Raw genomic sequence first — 19966 nt, 5'->3', positions numbered from 1 at the left:
TGCCGATTATCCTGTTGAATTCCTGAATTCACTTGAACCGCCAGGCCTGCTGCCACACATCCTGAAGTTAAAAGTCGGTGCGCCCATTATGCTCATCAGGAATTTGGTTCCACCTAAACAGTGCAACGGCACACGTCTGGTTGTGAAACATTTGCCACCACATTTAATAACGGCCACAATACTTACCGGTTGTGGGAAGGGAGAGGACGTCTTCATTCCACGCATGCACCTTCAACCATCGGGCGCTGACCTACCAATCCACTTCAGGCGTTCTCAGTTTCCTGTTAAACTCTGCTTCGCAATGTCCATCAATAAATCCCAAGGCCAAATGCTACATGTCACTGTGTTACAGTTGGGCGAACAGTGCTTCGCCCACGGTCAACTCTACGTGGGCTGTTCACGCGTTGGGAGGCGCAATGATGTTTTCATGTTTTCGCCCAAAGGGACAGCTAGGAACATCGTATACACAGAAGTATTCGAGTGAAGAAAAGACATTGCAACCTACACATGGGCCTTCGTTCCCTAAAGGGAAAGGACTAGATTGGGATTAGTCGTTGCCTACTAGGGGCTCTTATATACCCGGGCAATGCTGGGCTATGCTGCTAGTGTATCTATGTATGTATGTATGTATGTATGTATGTATGTATGTATGTATGTATGAATGTGTGTATGTGTGTGTGTATATATATATTATTGCGTGATCATTACCAGCGTCACCTTACTGGCACTTGTGCCGGTGGCGCGTAGAAAGCACCCACTACACTCTTGGAGTAGTTGGTGTTAGGAAGAGCATCCAGCTGTAGAAACTCTGCCAGATCAGATTGGAGCCTGGTGCAGCCATCTGGCTCGCCAGTCCTCAGTCAAACCAGCATGGAAAGCAGACGTTAAACGATGATGTTGATGATCACACACACACACACATATATATATATGTGATTTATTTGGTGGCTGCAATTGGTTAGGTTGCATATTGGCACGTGATAGAGTAAGAGACAAATTGTGCCAATACCAAATAATCAGAGTGGTTGACACAACAGGGTCCAAAACAGCCACCAAAGGTTAGCTGTTACCTGCTACGTTCATATGTATGTATATATAATAGAGGAAATTTATTAGAGTTCACTGCAGACTCATTGGCACTCAGTTGCTAAAGGAAAAGGACATCCTTCAATCTTTGTTTAACACGGTCACTATTTTTCCAAATTTTGCTGCCTTTCACACAGGATTTTTGCTCTTCCAAAGTCAACTTAGTGCATAACTCAGACTATCCTTTTTTGGTTGTACATTTTAGCCTGCAAAGTTTGACTTGTATGCTAGAAAATTACAGTAATTAATTACAAGTTTGATGTGAAATGCTCCAGCATGGCCCGCAATCCAATGACTGAAATTAATTATACAATGTAAGAGCAGTTAGAATGTGCAATGTTACATACAATGTTACAACGTCGCCTGGAGTTTGCATCGCCGGTCTGGAGCCCCTGTCTTGCCCAGGATATTGATCATCTGGAAGCCATTCAGCGACATGCAGCCGAGGGAATGCCCTCCATCGGGTATTTGCCGTGTTCTGAGCGCCTTGCTTCCCTGGGCGTGGACGCATTGAGGCTCCAATGTCTGGCGGCTGATTTGGCGGACACCCATAGAATTATTAACTATCTTACAAACAATAACTCTGAGCACCTTTTCAGACTCCACCTGTCAGACACTCATGGACATGTTTACAGGGTCGGAGAACAGCATGGCTCTCATGACTTTCGGAGACATTTTTTCACGCTAGGAGTTGCTGGGGCATGGAGCGGACTGCCAGCGTCAGTTGTTGGTTGTCGGAGCACTGCATCCTTCAAAACTTCCATGCTTCCTGAGATTCGCCAACACTACACCTGATTTTCTCCCCTCCATACATGCGCAAGCATGTGTCTGACTCATGCACTGTTCGCTTTCCAGACATTTGTACATTACTGCATATGCTTTATACGCACTTTTTGACAAGTTGTGGTGCACCTGAGCACTATACAATAATTTCATTATTATTATTATACTTAAATTGCTCCCTACAATAATTCTACCTCTATTTCTAGTTGGACAACTATTCTTCAGGAAACTAACAGAATTAAATGACAAGTATGTTGTTATTGGGACTTGCTACTCCAATGATGAACCTCAACATTATAAATTTGATTTGAAAACAGCAGCAAAGTAGGTTTCAGTTATTTTCATTTAATAATTTTTCTCTCTGATATTTTGGAAATCTGTTTCTTTGATGATTTGAAATATTATGTTGATAATGAAAATTTACATCATTGAAGAATCACTGCAAACATTTCACACACGCATACACATGTTTGTCTGTTGGGGCAACAATGACCATCTATGTCAATAGTTCTCAGCTGTTGTTTGAAAATCAAGCAGTGTTGTTTGTGGTTGTGAAGGTGCATGACCCAGTGGTTAGAGTGTTGGGTTCACAAACATGAGGGAGTGAGTTTGATTCTCAGACCAGGATGAATTGTGTTCTTGAGCAAGACACTTTATTTCACGTTGTCCCAGGTCACTCAACTGGCAAAAAGTGAGTTATGACATCACTGGTGCCAAGCTGTATTGGCCTTTGCTTTTCCCTTGGATAACATCAGTGGCATGGAGAGAGGAGGCTGGTATGCTTAGGTGACTGCTGGCCTTCCACAAACAACCTTGCCCAGACTTGTGGCTTGGAGGGGAACTTTCTAAGTACCGTAAATCCTCGAGTATAATCTGCATTTTTTTCCCAAAATTTAAAGGTCAAAATTCCTAGTGCGTACTATATATGAGGTTAAAAATGAAAGATATTTTCTAAGCAACGTCCGAGTCTCTATTTGCTGTCCGGCAATGTTTATTCAGATGCATTTTGTGATGTCGGGTGCGAAAATACCTTAAGCTAAGCCTGAAAGCAATGAAGTCATAAAAGAATCATCCATAACTTGCAGTAAGCAACATTTATTAAAATAAAAGTATTCAGAACACAGAATAACTGTTTTATTATTACCCACGAGGGGCGAACATAGAGGGGATAATACAACCTGATGTGGGGTCAGATTAACAGATGGGATTACAAAAAGGTGAATTTAAAAATTTACAAAAATGACAAAATAGCAAAAATCGAATGAAGAACAGACCGGAAGACATTACGGATAGAGTGGGAGCAGGTTTAGCTCGGACCCCACGAGCCCCGCCTCCCCACTGATACTTTGGTTTCGTCTAGTTTTACATTTATGTGGTATCATCCACTCGCAACTTTCGTGCTACATCTTTCCATCGTTCTTCGTACACTCTCTTAGTCAGGCATTTTCTCTCCAGCCCTATCTTCCTTTTCAGGTGAAAGATGAAGTAATTCATCAAACCAGGGCCGGAGATGAACTTGCCTGACCGTAAACCTTTCATTCTCGTCTTCCATATCACCTCTTTCGCAATTGCTACTACAATGAGAAAACAAATCTTACCTTCTTTCGCGAGGAAATCTGATGGGTCAATTTTTGTAATAGTCTCAGTCGACAGCTGTACTCTTCGTGTGCTTGACAACAGCTGTTCAGCATAAACCCACACCTCAGACACGACCGAACAATGAACAATAGCGTGCGGGACGGTTTCCCTATCCCGCTCGCATCTTGGACATATCGGACTGTCTTGGCCACCGTGCCTTGTGAGTTTATCCCGAACAGGTAGAGCTCCTCTGTAGCATTGCCATGCCAGAGACTTCTGGAAGTTGTCCAGTGTCTTCGGCTTGAACGTACGTCGGAACAGACTGGCCAGCTGATTATTGTCGAGACCTAGGGTTTCAAGGTATCTTCACATTCCGCCTCTACCAACCATCTATAGAAGAATGTGGTGGAACCCCCACTGCAGGCGTTGCCCGAGCGACAGAATAGCAGGAGAGCCTTGCGACACTCCGTGTACCATGTGCCCAGTTTCGATCTACGATTCAGCCAGGTTTCCCATCCACCGAAACTAGTGAACTTGGGAAACATCAGTTTTGCTAGCGGAGACCACACCCATTCACCATCCAGGTAGAGCCACAGATGTCTTAACCTCAGCGCATGTCTGCGCATCATCAGCCAAGGCATCCCTAGCCCACCCTTTAACGGTTGTTGACAGCAAGTAGAGCGTTTCACAAGTGGTTTCCTGCCCTTCCACAAGAAGTAGAAGAGCTGTCTTTCCAACTTGATCAACCACGAATCAGGGCAAGGAACGATGGAAAGGCGGTAGGTGATAACCGATGCGATAAACACATTGGCTACCTCCACCCTCCCTTTCAGGGATAGCCACCGCCAAGACCAGGTCTTGGTTACTGCAGCCACCCTGCTCGATACCTCGCCCCAATTCTTCTCTATTTGGAGGTCTGGACCGAACCAAACCCCTAGCAACTTAATCGGACCCTCCGTCCAACGTCCTACGACGCTGTCAGGAGGCATCGACTTGCCTCTCCAGGTGCCGAGTTGCAAGCCGACTGACTTTTCACGATTAACTTTTGCTCCTGTCACCGTCTCATAAACCTCTATGGCCTTGCCTACCCTCTGTAGGTGATCCATTTCGGTTACGATGATGGTGATGTCATCCGCATATGCTGACACCGATTTTCCCCTACCTGGCTGTCTCGGGATGCCGCTCAGATTTCGCAGTAATGGCTCAAGAGCCACCACGTACAAAAGTGGGGAGAGCAGACACCCTTGACGAACCGAGCGCTTGATGTTGAACGGCTTCGACAAGAAGCCGTTCACCCGAACTACCGAGTCGATGTTGTCGTAAATTTGGATAATCCACCTGAGGAAGCCAAGGCCCAGCCCAAACTGTGCCAGGGCAGATACCAGGTAGCGATGGTCGACCCTAACGAATGATTTAGATTGGTCTAAATGGACCAGTGCCCCACCCTTGCCAGAATCACTATTAAACCCCTCTATAGTGTACCGCATAAGATGGAGATTATCCTGAATGGTTCTGCCGGGAACGGCACATGTCTGTGCCTCCCCGATCAGACCATCCGCGACACGCGCCAATCTTTTCGATAACACTTTGGCCAAAATCTTCAACTCTGTGTTTAGCAGAGTGATGGGCCTGAAATTATCAATGCACTCCCCCTTGCTCGGGTCCTTTCTGACGAGTGTCACTACTCCCCGGCGCACAAATCTGGGTATGAACCCGTTCTGCTGCCAGTTCGCATAGACCTCCGCCAGTAGGTGCCTGAACAAGTCTGGCATACTCTTATATAACTCATAGGGTAGACCATCTAAACCTGGCGCCTTGCCCGCACCACAGTCCGCCATTGCCTCAACCACCTCCCCAGGCATGATTGGCCCTTCACTGCCCTCCGCATCTCGCTCCGATAAGCGTGGCAGCCTGTCGAGGAGGTCCGTAAAGGCCCTCCTTCTATCCAGTCCGCCGCCCCCACCAAAAAGCTGAGCGAAGTGCTCCTGAAAGGCCACACACATCTCCTCGGGCTTGTTTATCAACTCACCGTGTTGGTTCGTCATAGATCGAATCATGGTGTCGTTACCACGCTGAGCTTCCGCCACTTGGACCCATCTCACGGCGTTGATTCCTTCACAACCCATTGCGCGGATCCTAGCCCTGACAATGCAGCCCATGTGTTTGGCCTCGAGATGCTGGTTTAACACCAGTCTCTTGGCCGTCACCTGAGCCGCAGAGCCAGTTTTCAAGGCTTCCTCTAATTCCTTAACTAGAGTAGATTCCCTCCTAGCCTCTCTAGCCACTAATCCTATGCTATATCTAATAGACTCGAATTTGATGGCTCGCTTGAGGGCATACCACCATTTGTTATTAATGATGGCACCAGATAGCGCCCTCTGAATTATAGTCCTAATCCGGTCTCTGTACTCCTTAATCGCCAATAACCTTAATTCCAATAACCAGAGCCTCTATTTTTAACCTTGTCTATGTCAAGCTTACAGGTGACCATTTTATGATCACTGTAGTTGACCAGTCAAAACTGTGGACACTTAGCTATTTTTCTGTCTACTTTTCTAATTAGTATCCTATCTATGTATGACCTGGAAGATCCGTCGCTGTTTGACCATGTCCACAATGGAGCGTTCGGAAATTCCAACCTATTAGGATCTGCTAGCTCAAAGCGGCTTAGCAGTTCCAGGAAGCCAATGTTACCTTTTCTATCTGGATGCAAGCCAACACAATCTACATCCGCTTTGCAAATTGTGTTAAAGTCTCCTAGCACGACTAATGAATGCGAAGTACCAAGAAAGTTTTCCAGTTCTCGAAAATAATCACTTTGCCCTTTTTGGTTGGGTGCGTAAATCGCAACCAGTCTGATAACTTTATTGTTACTGAACGTCAAATCCATGACGACCAGCCTACTTTCTGGGTCTGAAAAAATTAACTTTTTCTCAAAAACCCGGTTTCTTTTTAATAAGACCAACACCCCACCCCCGCCTGTAGGACTGGCCGGAGAGAAAAACTCTCGTAGCCGTCAAACAGCGGGAGTAGACCTCTTGGCCCCTCTAACCGGGTTTCTGTAGCAACAATAACATCCAAATTACGCGACCTGATATCATTAAGGAAGCGACCTTGCTTCCAGCCTGATCCCAGGCCACGCACATTTAAACAACCAACATAAATGTAATCCATGACTTACCTTATATCAGTGGTTCAACTTTTCCTTTCTCTTCTTCATTTTTTTCCTCTTTTTCTGGGCCTCGTGGGGGAGTCTGACGCAGGCCCTCGAATATATATGGTGATGATATATCCATTCTGAGGGGGCCCACGTCATGAAAAAATTCGGACTTTATCCGTCCGTAATCCTTCCGGCCTATTCTGTACAATATGTAATCATTTTTCCTTCCAATTTTTTCTACCTTGGCCATAGCTGCCAACACATTACCGAATCTATTATTTGAGGCCTTAATGGCCATAAATGAGTTCAAAGACTCTCTTTTTTTCTTTTGGTTTACTTTCAGAGGGGTGGTTTCAGTTTTTCTTTTTTTCCTAGTGATTTTTGACCACCCCTCCTCATTTTTCGTTTTCTAATTCTTTGTTTCCTCCGCTACCGGTTCCACTGCCTCTGTCACCTCCACACCTTCAGCCATCCCTTCTGGGCTGCCCGGCGCTGCTTCTGGTGACACTTCTTCTGTTCTTCCACCTGGCTGAGCTGCTTCCTGCGGTTTGGGTTGGCATTCTGCCCTTACATGCCCTTTCTTACCGCAGCCGAAGCACCTCGGCTTTCTGCCCTCTACAAAGACTGTGACTCTTTCCTCCTCACTGATTTTCAGTGTCTCCGGAATCTCTTCCAGGGTTTGTATCTCTGCCTGGATGGCTATCGTTATACGCTGCCCTTTCCAATTTTCTTCCTCCTCTACTGTGGCCTGGAGGATGTTTATTTTTTCCTCCAGGCATCCGCTTCTGGCGGAGTATTGTTCATTGTTATCCTTGAGGTTCTTTTGCCTCTATACAGGGGGAGGAGAACAATATTCTTCGCTTTCATGGGTTCCATGGATAGCTTTTTGGCTACTTTCTCCGTCGCAAATCTCACCTCCACGGTGCCGTATTTTTTCCCGCGATTGATGTACGTAATTTTATCCCATATCGGCTTCAGGCAGTTTCTATCTTTTTTTCCTCTATTCTTTGAATAGACTTACTTGTGATGTTGAATGTCTTATATATTATTCTTTTTTTATCAATCTCTTCTTGCTTTTGGGCATTCGTAACCACCGTTACTTCTGTGCCCTCTTTTATCAAACAGTCTGCGTATTTCTGCAGGTTTTCAGTGTTAATTTTTTAAATTTTCTTTCCAGCTACTTCAGAAAATTTTTAGCTGGTGCTGGGGTTTCTTTTTTTTTTCGGCGACACCGCCGGTGATCCTGTATCACTTGTCACAGGTGAATAGGAGATGGGGGTGTCCATCTCCTAACACTGGCTTAACAAGCCTTTAGCACAACTGCTAAAAATCACCTGTGTATTATACTCAAGGGCGGACTATACTCGAGGATTTACGGTACAATTCCATGGTCATTCATGACTGAAGGGGGTCTTTACCCTATTTTGTGGTTATGATAACAGAGATGGCAGTATGTGTTAGCAGAGATGATGAGTGATGGTGGTGGTGGTGGTTGTGGTAACAATCCAACTGCCTGTTGTATTGCTGGTAACAATAGTCTAATTCGCTAATCTCCAATGTGTCTTTATTACAGGGACCCAGCACATGTGGATCTGCTTCTGGATGCCTGCAAACCCCATGTGGTCATTGTATGTGGTGCCATGACCAATGTAAACTTGTGTGAATCAGAAAAAGAATTGGTTTGTTGCAGATTTTTTCATTGTTGTTAAATTTCTGTTGTTATGGATTTAGGTTTTGTTGTTGTTGTTAAAATATTTTTTTATCCATGTTCCTTAACCCCAACATCAGACCTTTAATCAAAGATATTCTAGAGGCATCGAGAAAGGAGGCTGGTATGCATGGTCGACTGTTGATCATCCGTAAAAAACCTTGCCCAGACTTGTGCCTTGGAGGGGAACTTTCTAAGTGGAGTCCCATGGTCATTCATGACCAAAGGGGCTCTGTATCCTATTTGGTGGTTATGATGACAAAGATGGTGGTATGTGTGACCATCCCATTTTCCATTTCAGACATGGTGTATCAAGGAATACATGACCTAATGTGTTCTTCCTTATTGTTCAGTTCCGATTCAGCTTTGATTCCTGATCTAGCAGAACTATGACTGAAAAAGTTCCAAATATGACCATTCCATCTTTTCTTATTTCAGACATAGTGTATCAAGGAGTACAAGACTTAATGTGTTCTTCTTTATCATTTAGGTCCGATTTGACCATGATTCCTGATCAAACAGACTTGTAATTGAAAAGGTTCCAAATATAACCATTCCATCTTTTCTTTTTATACCAGGCATAGCATATCTAGGAATACATTATCTGATGTGTTCTTCCTTGTTGTTTAGTTCTGATTCAGCCATGATCCCTGATTCTGCAGGTCTATGATAGAAAAATTTCCAACTACGACCACCCCACCTTTATTTTTCTTAAAAATCTCAGACACAGTATACATGGGACTACATTATCCAATATGTCCTCTTTGTTACAGACTGACAGAGTGAAGTTTGAGAGAAATTTAGCCACTATTTTTAGTTGCTTGAAATTACAACTTGGGATTATAACACCTCTAATTGCTCATTATGGGTGTGTCACAACTCTATGGTTTATTTACCTTGTATAAGGTATAGCTGCAGGCATGGTTGTGTGGTTAAGAAGTTTGCTCCTCAATGATGTTGTTTTAGGTTCAGTCTCACTGCGTGGCACCTTGGTCTAGTAGGTATCTTCTACTATAGCCCACCTTGTGAGTGGATTTGGTAGATGGAAACTGAAAGAAGCCCATTATATATATATATATAAACAATTTATAAGTAAGGGCCAAAGAAAAAATTTCTGATGTCAAAATATGCCGAAAATAGACATAACGTCAATAACCATGTAATTTATCACTACAAGCACACGTTTCGAAGAAAGCCGACAGAAATTTCTAAAAAATCCCGTTATTACCATATCGGACCCGATTTCAGAGTTTGTTCATAAGAACCTTCCCTTCATCAGTGATAAATGCGGCAAAGAAATAAGTGAAATACTTACTTATACCCATGGAAGAAGTGAACACTAAGTCATGAGAACAATTAAGTACCCCAAATATATCCAAAATACAAACTCTCTAGCCCATCTCGAGACACGTGTGATTCGAACTAAAATTCTCGTAAAGTGAGAGAGTCCGGAAGTGAACACTATTAAATTAACATCTAATGTAGGATAAAATTTTTCGAAAAAAGTTCTATCAATGGCCAGCATATTAAAAAATACCTTTAAAGGTTAAATTTATAAACAATTTATAAGTAAGGGCAAAAGAAAAAATTTTTAATGCCAAAATATGCCGAAAATAGATGCCCTTACTTATAAATTATTTATAAATTTAACCTTTAAAGGTATTTTTTAATATGCTGGTCATTGATGGAAATTCTTTTGAAAAATTTTATCCTACATTATTTATATATTTTATATTTTTTATTTTATATTTTATATTTTATATATTTTTTGTTAATTAATTTTATTTCTATGTGGTTTATGATTTTCACTGTTTGATTTGCCTAATAGTGGTTTTATCTCTAATTTAATATAATATATATATATATTTATACTATAAAATTAGATTTAATCCTAAATCTAATTTTTCCCTGTAAGTTTGGATTTACTCCCTAATATATATATATATATATATATATATATATATAGGTGTGTGTGTGTGTGTGTGTATATACATGTTAGTGTATTCTTTTATTCTTTTACTTGTTTCAGTCATTTGACTGTGGCCATGCTGGAACACTGCCTTAAAGAATTTTAACTGAAGCATGTCCCTTAGTGGCTGACAATATGTGCATCATTGATCATGAACAGGAGTAGTGGGGGAGCATCATAGCCATGTGTTGGGAAGGATTCTTTGGGGTTTAAATAAATGTAATAAAAGCAAAGTTTGAAGGAAATATTAATCATTTTTCATACTTTCTAGGGGTAAGCAAATAGGAAATAACAGTTGCTACCCAAGGACAAAAATCGTGTTACACAGTATAATCAATTGTTTAATTAGTCATTCAGTCAACAATCAACCAGCTAACTTGGTCAAAGTCCTTTATGATCCCTTCCATCATTCACTTTATAATCCTTTCCTGTAATCCCTTTTACCTTTCCCCATATTTTCTCTAATTGATGTTCACTCTTCTAATACCTTGCTTTTCATGTTTGTTCATTGCAGGCTTATCTTGTTAACCGAGACAGTATTGAACAGTTAGGAAAACAAATCAAAAAGCGTGGTGCCAAGTTGATCTTCTTCTCAACCAATTATATCTTCAGTGACCCTCTCAAACCAGATTTACCCCAAGACAGGATCGATATGTTAGGTTAGTATTTAGATTTATACTTTCATAAATAAGAGTAAAGTTCCTTTCTGAGTCATATAGACTCATAGGGCTGGTTTCTCGGTTTCCATGGCGTATATATGCCCCACCACGATGGAAGACCGGTTTGTCACAGGGTTACTCATTTTTACCAGCTGAGTGGACTGGAGCAACATGAAATGAAGTGTCTTGCTCAAGAACACAATGCACTGCCCAGTCCAGGAATTGAAACCACAATCTAGAAGTCATGAGTGCAACATCCTAACCATTAGCTAAGTGGAGTTGAGCAACATGAAATGAAGTGTCTTGCTCAAGAACACAATGCACTGTCTAGTCCAGGAATTGAAACCACAATCTAGAAGTCATGAGTGCAACCTCCTAACCATTAGCTGAGTAGACTGGAGCAACATGAAATGAAGTGTCTTGCTCTAGAACACAATGCACTGTACAGCCCAGGAATTGAAACCACAATCTAGAAGTCATGAGTGCAACATCCTAACCATTAGCTGAGTGGACTGGAGCAACATGAAATGAAGTGTCTTGCTCAAGAACCCAATGCACTGCCCAGTCCAGGAATTGAAACCACAATCTAGAAGTCATGAGTGCAACATCCTAACCATGAGCTGAGTGGACTGGAGTAACATGAAATGAAGTGTCTTGCTCAAGAACACAATGCACTGCCCAGTCCAGGAATTGAAAACACAATCTAGAAGTCATGAGTGCAACATCCTAACCATTAGCTGAGTGGAGTGGAGCAACATGAAATGAAGTGTCTTGCTCAAGAACATAATGCACTGCCCAGTCCAGGTATTGAAACCACAATCTAGAAGCCATGAGTGCAACATCCTAACCATTAGCTGAGTGGAGTGGAGCAACATGAATTGAAGTGTCTTGCTCAAGAACACAATGCACTGCCCAGTCCAGGAATTGAAACAACAATCTAGATGTCATGAGTGCAACATCCTAACCATTAGCTGAGTGGACTGGAGCAACATGAAATGAAGTGTCTTGCTCAAGAACACAATGCATTGCCCGGTCCAGGAATTGAAACCACAATCTAGAAGTCATGAGTGCAACATCCTAACCATTAGCTGAGTGTAGTGAAGCAACATGAAATGAAGTGTCTTGCTCAAGAACACAATGCACTGCCCGGTCCAGGAATTGAAAACACAATCTAGAAGTCATGAGTGCAACATCCTAACCATTAGCTGAGTGGAGTTGAGCAACATGAAATGAAATGTCTTGCTCAAGAACACAAGGCACTGCCCAGTCCAGGTATGGGAACCACAATCTAGAAGTCATGAGTGCAACATCCTAACCATTAGCTGAGTGGAGTGGAGCATCATGAAATGAAGTGTCTTGCTCAAGAACACAATGCACTGCCCAGTCCAGGAATTGAAAACACAATCTAGAAGTCATGAGTGCAACATCCTAACCATTAGCTGAGTGGACTGGAGCAACATGAAATGAAGTGTCTTGCTCAAGAACAGAATGCACTGCCCAGTCCAGGAATTGAAACTGCAATCTAGAAGTCATGAGTGCAACATCCTAACCATTAGCTGAGTGGAGTAGAGCAACATGAAATGAAGTGTCTTGCTCAAGAACCCAATGCACTGCCCAGTCCAGGAATTGAAACCACAATCTAGAAGTCGTGAGTGCAACATCCTAACCATTAGCTGAGTGGAGTTGAGCAACATGAAATGCAGTGTCTTGCTCAAGAAAAGAATGCACTGCCCAGTCCAGGTATTGAAACCACAATCTAGAAGTCATGAGTGCAACATCCTAACCATTAGCTGAGTTGAGTGGAGCAACATGAAATGAAGTGTCTTGCTCAAGAACCCAATGCACTGCCCAGTCCAGGAATTGAAACCACAATCTAGAAGTCATGAGTGCAACATCCTAACCATTAGCTGAGTGGACTGGAGTAACATGAAATGAAGTGTCTTGCTCAAGAACACAATGCACTGCCCAGTCCAGGAATTGAAACCACAATCTAGAAGTCATGAGTGCAACATCCTAACCATTAGCTGAGTTGAGTGGAGCAACATGAAATGAAGTGTCTTGCTCAAGAAGACAATGCACTGCCCAGTCCAGGAATTGAAACCACAATCTAGAAGTCATGTCTGCAACATCCTAACCATTAGCTGAGTTGAGTGGAGCAACATGAAATGAAGTGTCTTCCTCAAGAACACAATGCACTGCCCAGTCCAGGAATTGAAACCACAATCTAGAAGTCATGAGTGCAACATCCTAACCATTAGCTGAGTGGAGTTGTGCAACATGAAATGAAGTGTCTTGCTCAAGAACACAATGCACTGTCCAGTCCAGGAATTGAAACCACAATCTAGAAGTCATGTGTGCAACATCCTAACCATTAGCTGAGTGGAGTGGAGCAACATGAAATGAAGTGTCTTGCTCAAGAACACAATGTATTGCCCGGTCCAGGAATTGAAACCACAATCTAGAAGTCATGAGTGCAACATCATAACCATTAGCTGAGTGGAGTGGAGCAACATAAATTGAAGTGTCTTGCTCAAGAACACAATGCACTGCCCAGTCCAGGAATTGAAACCACAATCTAGAAGTCATGAGTGCAACATCCTAACCATTAGCTGAGTGGAGTTGAGCAACATGAAATGAAGTGTCTTGCTCAAGAATACAATGCACTGCCCAGTCCAGGAATTGAAAACACAATCTAGAAGTCATGAGTGCAACATCCTAACCATTAGCTGAATTGAGTGGAGAGCAACATGAAATGAGTGTCTTGCTCAAGAACATAATGCACTGTCCAGTCCAGGAATTGAAACCACAATCTAGAAGTCATGAGTGCAACATCCTAACCATTAGCTGAGTGGAATTGAGCAACATGAAATGAAATGTCTTGCTCAAGAACACAAGGCACTGCCCAGTCCAGGTATGGAAACCACAATCTAGAAGTCATGAGTGCAACATCCTAACCATTAGCTGAGTGGAGTGGAGCATCATGAAATGAAGTGTCTTGCTCAAGAACAGAATGCACTGCCCAGTCCAGGAATTGAAAACACAATCTAGAAGTCATGAGTGCAACATCCTAACCATTAGCTGAGTGGACTGGAGCAACATGAAATGAAGTGTCTTGCTCAAGAACAGAATGCACTGCCCAGTCCAGGAATTGAAACTGCAATCTAGAAGTCATGAGTGCAACATCCTAACCATTAGCTGAGTGGAGTTGAGCAACATGAAATGAAGTGTCTTGCTCAAGAACACAATGCACTGTCCAGTCCAGGAATTGAAACCACAATCTAGATGTCATGAGTGCAACATCCTAACCATTAGCTGAGTGGAGTGGAGCAACATGAAATGAAGTGTCTTGCTCAAGAACACAATGCACTGCCCAGTCCAGGAATTGAAACCACAATCTAGAAGTCGTGAGTGCAACATCCTAACCATTAGCTGAGTGGAGTTGAGCAACATGAAATGAAGTGTCTTGCTCAAGAAAAGAATGCACTGCCCAGTCCAGGTATTGAAACCACAATCTAGAAGTCATGAGTGCAACATCATAACCATTAGCTGAGTTGAGTGGAGCAACATGAAATGAAGTGTCTTGCTCAAGAACCCAATGCACTGCCCAGTCCAGGAATTGAAACCACAATCTAGAAGTCATGAGTGCAACATCCTAACCATTAGCTGAGTGGACTGGAGTAACATGAAATGAAGTGTCTTGCTCAAGAACACAATGCACTGCCCAGTCCAGGAATTGAAACCACAATCTAGAAGTCATGAGTGCAACATCCTAACCATTAGCTGAGTTGAGTGGAGCAACATGAAATGAAGTGTCTTGCTCAAGAACACAATGCACTGCCCAGTCCAGGAATTGAAACCACAATCTAGAAGTCATGTCTGCAACATCCTAACCATTAGCTGAGTTGAGTGGAGCAACATGAAATGAAGTGTCTTGCTCAAGAACACAATGCACTGCCCAGTCCAGGAATTGAAACCACAATCTAGAAGTCATGTGTGCAACATCCTAACCATTAGCTGAGTGGTGTGGAGCAACATGAAATGAAGTGTCTTGCTCAAGAACACAATGCATTGCCCGGTCCAGGAATTGAAACCACAATCTAGAAGTCATGAGTGCAACATCATAACCATTAGCTGAGTGGACTGGAGCAACATGAAATGAAGTGTCTTGCTCAAGAACACAATGCACTGTCCAGTCCAGGAATTGAAACCACAATCTAGAAGTCATGAGTGCAACATCCTAACCATTAGCTGAGTAGAGTTGAGCAACATGAAATGAAGTGTCTTGCTCAAGAACACAATGCACTGCCCAGTCCAGGTATTGAAACCACAATCTAGAAGTCATGAGTGCAACATCCTAACCATTAGCTGAGTAGAGTTGAGCAACATGAAATGAAGTGTCTTGCTCAAGAACACAATGCACTGTCCAGTCCAGGTATTGAAACCACAATCTAGAAGTCATGAGTGCAACATCCTAACCATTAGCTGAGTGGAGTGGAGCAACATAAATTGAAGTGTCTTGCTCAAGAACACAATGCACTGCCCAGTCCAGGAATTGAAACCACCATCTAGAAGTCATGAGTGCAACATCCTAACCATTAGCTGAGTGGAGTTGAGCAACATGAAATGAAGTGCCTTGCTCAAGACAACAATGCACTGCCCAGTCCAGGAATTGAAACCACAATCTAGAAGTCATGAGTGCAACATCCTAACCATTAGCTGAGTGGACTGGAGCAACAGGAAATGAAGTGTCTTGCTCAAGAACACAATGCACTGCCCAGTCCAGGAATTGAAAACACAATCTAGAAGTCATGAGTGCAACATCCTAACCATTAGCTGAGTGGACTGGAGTAACATGAAATGAAGTGTCTTGCTCAAGAACACAATGCACTGCCCAGTCCAGGAATTGAAAACACAATCTAGAAGTCATGAGTGCAACATCCTAACCATTAGCTGAGTGGAGTTGAGCAACATGAAATGAAGTGTCTTGCTCAAGAACACAATGCACTGCCCAGTCCAGGAATTGAAAACACAATCTAGAAGTCATGAGTGCAACATCCTAACCATTAGCTGAGTGGACTGGAGTAACATGAAATGAAGTGTCTTGCTCAAGAACACAATGCATTGCCCGGTCCAGGAATTGAAACCACAATCTAGAAGTCATGAGTGCAACATCCTAACCATTAGCTGAGTGTAGTGGAGCAACATGAAATGAAGTGTCTTGCTCAAGAACACAATGCACTGCCCAGTCCAGGAATTGAAAACACAATCTAGAAGTCATGAGTGCAACATCCTAACCATTAGCTGAGTGGACTGGAGTAACATGAAATGAAGTGTCTTGCTCAAGAACACAATGCACTGCCCAGTCCAGGAATTGAAAACACAATCTAGAAGTCATGAGTGCAACATCCTAACCATTAGCTGAGTGGACTGGAGTAACATGAAATGAAGTGTCTTGCTCAAGAACACAATGCACTGCCCAGTCCAGGAATTGAAAACACAATCTAGAAGTCATGAGTGCAACATCCTAACCATTAGCTGAGTGGACTGGAGTAACATGAAATGAAGTGTCTTGCTCAAGAACACAATGCACTGCCCAGTCCAGGAATTGAAAACACAATCTAGAAGTCATGAGTGCAACATCCTAACCATTAGCTGAGTGGACTGGAGTAACATGAAATGAAGTGTCTTGCTCAAGAACACAATGTACCACTGCCCAGTCCAGGAATTGAAACCACAATCTAGAAGTCATGAGTGCAACATCCTAACCATTAGCTGAGTGGACTGGAGCAACATGAAATGAAGTGTCTTGCTCAAGAACACAATGCACTGTCTAGTCCAGGAATTGAAACCACAATCTAGATGTCATGAGTGCAACATCCTAACCATTAGCTGAGTGGAGTGGAGCAACATGAAATGAAGTGTCTTGCTCAAGAACACAATGCATTGCCCGGTCCAGGAATTGAAACCACAATCTAGAAGTCATGAGTGCAACATCATAACCATTAGCAGAGTGGACTGGAGGAACATGAAATGAAGTGTCTTGCTCAAGAACACAATGCACTGCCCAGTCCAGGAATTGAAACCACAATCTAGAAGTCATGAGTGCAACATCCTAACCATTAGCTGAATTGAGTGGAGCAACATGAAATGAAGTGTCTTGCTCAAGAACATAATGCACTGTCCAGTCCAGGAATTGAAACCACAATCTAGAAGTCATGAGTGCAACATCCTAACCATTAGCTGAGTGGAGTTGAGCAACATGAAATGAAATGTCTTGCTCAAGAACACAAGGCACTGCCCAGTCCAGGTATGGAAACCACAATCTAGAAGTCATGAGTGCAACATCCTAACCATTAGCTGAGTGGAGTGGAGCATCATGAAATGAAGTGTCTTGCTCAAGAACACAATGCACTGCCCAGTCCAGGAATTGAAAACACAATCTAGAAGTCATGAGTGCAACATCCTAACCATTAGCTGAGTGGACTGGAGCAACATGAAATGAAGTGTCTTGCTCAAGAACAGAATGCACTGCCCAGTCCAGGAATTGAAACTGCAATCTAGAAGTCATGAGTGCAACATCCTAACCATTAGCTGAGTGGAGTTGAGCAACATGAAATGAAGTGTCTTGCTCAAGAACACAATGCACTGTCCAGTCCAGGAATTGAAACCACAATCTAGATGTCATGAGTGCAACATCCTAACCATTAGCTGAGTGGAGTGGAGCAACATGAATGAAGTGTCTTGCTCAAGAACACAATGCACTGCCCAGTCCAGGAATTGAAACCACAATCTAGAAGTCGTGAGTGCAACATCCTAACCATTAGCTGAGTGGAGTTGAGCAACATGAAATGAAGTGTCTTGCTCAAGAAAAGAATGCACTGCCCAGTCCAGGTATTGAAACCACAATCTAGAAGTCATGAGTGCAACATCATAACCATTAGCTGAGTTGAGTGGAGCAACATGAAATGAAGGTCTTGCTCAAGAACCCAATGCACTGCCCAGTCCAGGAATTGAAACCACAATCTAGAAGTCATGAGTGCAACATCCTAACCATTAGCTGAGTGGACTGGAGTAACATGAAATGAAGTGTCTTGCTCAAGAACACAATGCACTGCCCAGTCCAGGAATTGAAACCACAATCTAGAAGTCATGAGTGCAACATCCTAACCATTAGCTGAGTGGACTGGAGTAACATGAAATGAAGTGTCTTGCTCAAGAACACAATGCACTGCCCAGTCCAGGAATTGAAACCACAATCTAGAAGTCATGAGTGCAACATCCTAACCATTAGCTGAGTTGAGTGGAGCAACATGAAATGAAGTGTCTTGCTCAAGAACACAATGCACTGCCCAGTCCAGGAATTGAAACCACAATCTAGAAGTCATGTCTGCAACATCCTAACCATTAGCTGAGTTGAGTGGAGCAACATGAAATGAAGTGTCTTGCTCAAGAACACAATGCACTGCCCAGTCCAGGAATTGAAACCACAATCTAGAAGTCATGTGTGCAACATCCTAACCATTAGCTGAGTGGAGTGGAGCAACATGAAATGAAGTGTCTTGCTCAAGAACACAATGCATTGCCCGGTCCAGGAATTGAAACCACAATCTAGAAGTCATGAGTGCAACATCATAACCATTAGCTGAGTGGACTGGAGCAACATGAAATGAAGTGTCTTGCTCAAGAACACAATGCACTGTCCAGTCCAGGAATTGAAACCACAATCTAGAAGTCATGAGTGCAACATCCTAACCATTAGCTGAGTAGAGTTGAGCAACATGAAATGAAGTGTCTTGCTCAAGAACACAATGCACTGCCCAGTCCAGGTATTGAAACCACAATCTAGAAGTCATGAGTGCAACATCCTAACCATTAGCTGAGTGGAGTGGAGCAACATAAATTGAAGTGTCTTGCTGAAGAACACAATGCACTGCCCAGTCCAGGAATTGAAACCACAATCTAGAAGTCATGAGTGCAACATCCTAACCATTAGCTGAGTGGAGTTGAGCAACATGAAATGAAGTGTCTTGCTCAAGACAACAATGCACTGCCCAGTCCAGGAATTGAAACCACAATCTAGAAGTCATGAGTGCAACATCCTAACCATTAGCTGAGTGGACTGGAGCAACAGGAAATGAAGTGTCTTGCTCAAGAATATAATGTACTGCCCAGTCCAGGAATTGAAACCACAATCTAGAAGTCATGAGTGCAACATCCTAACCATTAGCTGAGTGGAGTGGAGCAACATGAAATGAAGTGTCTTGCTCAAGAACACAATGCACTGCCCAGTCCAGGAATTGAAACCACAATCTAGAAGTCATGTGTGCAACATCCTAACCATTAGCTGAGTTGAGTGGAGCAACATGAAATGAAGTGTCTTGCTCAAGAACACAATGCACTGCCCAGTCCAGGAATTGAAACCACAATCTAGAAGTCATGTGTGCAACATCCTAACCATTAGCTGAGTGGAGTTGAGCAACATGAAATGAAGTGTCTTGCTCAAGAACACAATGCACTGCCCAGTCCAGGTATTGAAACCACAATCTAGAAGTCATGAGTGCAACATCCTAACCATTAGCTGAGTGGACTGGAGCAACATGAAATGAAGTGTCTTGCTCAAGAACACAATGCACTGCCCAGTCCAGGAATTGAAACCAAAATCTAGAAGTCATGAGTGCAACATCCTAACCATTAGCTGAGTAGTGTTGAGCAACATGAAATGAAGTGTCTTGCTCAAGAACACAATGCACTGCCTAGTCCAGGTATTGAAACCACAATCTAGAAGTCATGTGTGCAACATCCTAACCATTAGCTGAGTTGAGTGGAGCAACATGAAATGAAGTGTCTTGCTCAAGAACACAATGCACTGCCCAGTCCAGGAATTGAAACCAAAATCTAGAAGTCATGAGTGCAACATCCTAACCATTAGCTGAGTAGAGTTGAGCAACATGAAATGAAGTGTCTTGCTCAAGAACACAATGCACTGCCTAGTCCAGGTATTGAAACCACAATCTAGAAGTCAT

General features: G+C 42.9%; 1 protein-coding gene across 2 annotated transcripts in view; it reads left to right on the top strand.

Annotated features, from left to right (window-relative positions):
• Nucleotides 1-19966, top strand: part of LOC115224778 (methionine adenosyltransferase 2 subunit beta) — a 49082-nt gene that overhangs the window by 15763 nt on the left and 13353 nt on the right. For both annotated transcript variants that reach the window (XM_029795688.2, XM_036513692.1), the window contains exons 5-7: nt 2076-2193; nt 8181-8286; nt 10799-10943. In XM_029795688.2, the coding sequence (XP_029651548.1) occupies nt 2076-2193; nt 8181-8286; nt 10799-10943 (369 nt within the window). The remainder of the gene's footprint in view (nt 1-2075; nt 2194-8180; nt 8287-10798; nt 10944-19966) is intronic.

Source organism: Octopus sinensis, linkage group LG26 (assembly GCF_006345805.1).
Source record: "Octopus sinensis linkage group LG26, ASM634580v1, whole genome shotgun sequence".
Taxonomy (NCBI): Eukaryota; Metazoa; Mollusca; class Cephalopoda; order Octopoda; family Octopodidae; genus Octopus; species Octopus sinensis.
The sequence above is the reverse complement of the archived record's forward strand: the minus strand, read 5'-3'. Positions and strand labels throughout refer to the sequence as shown.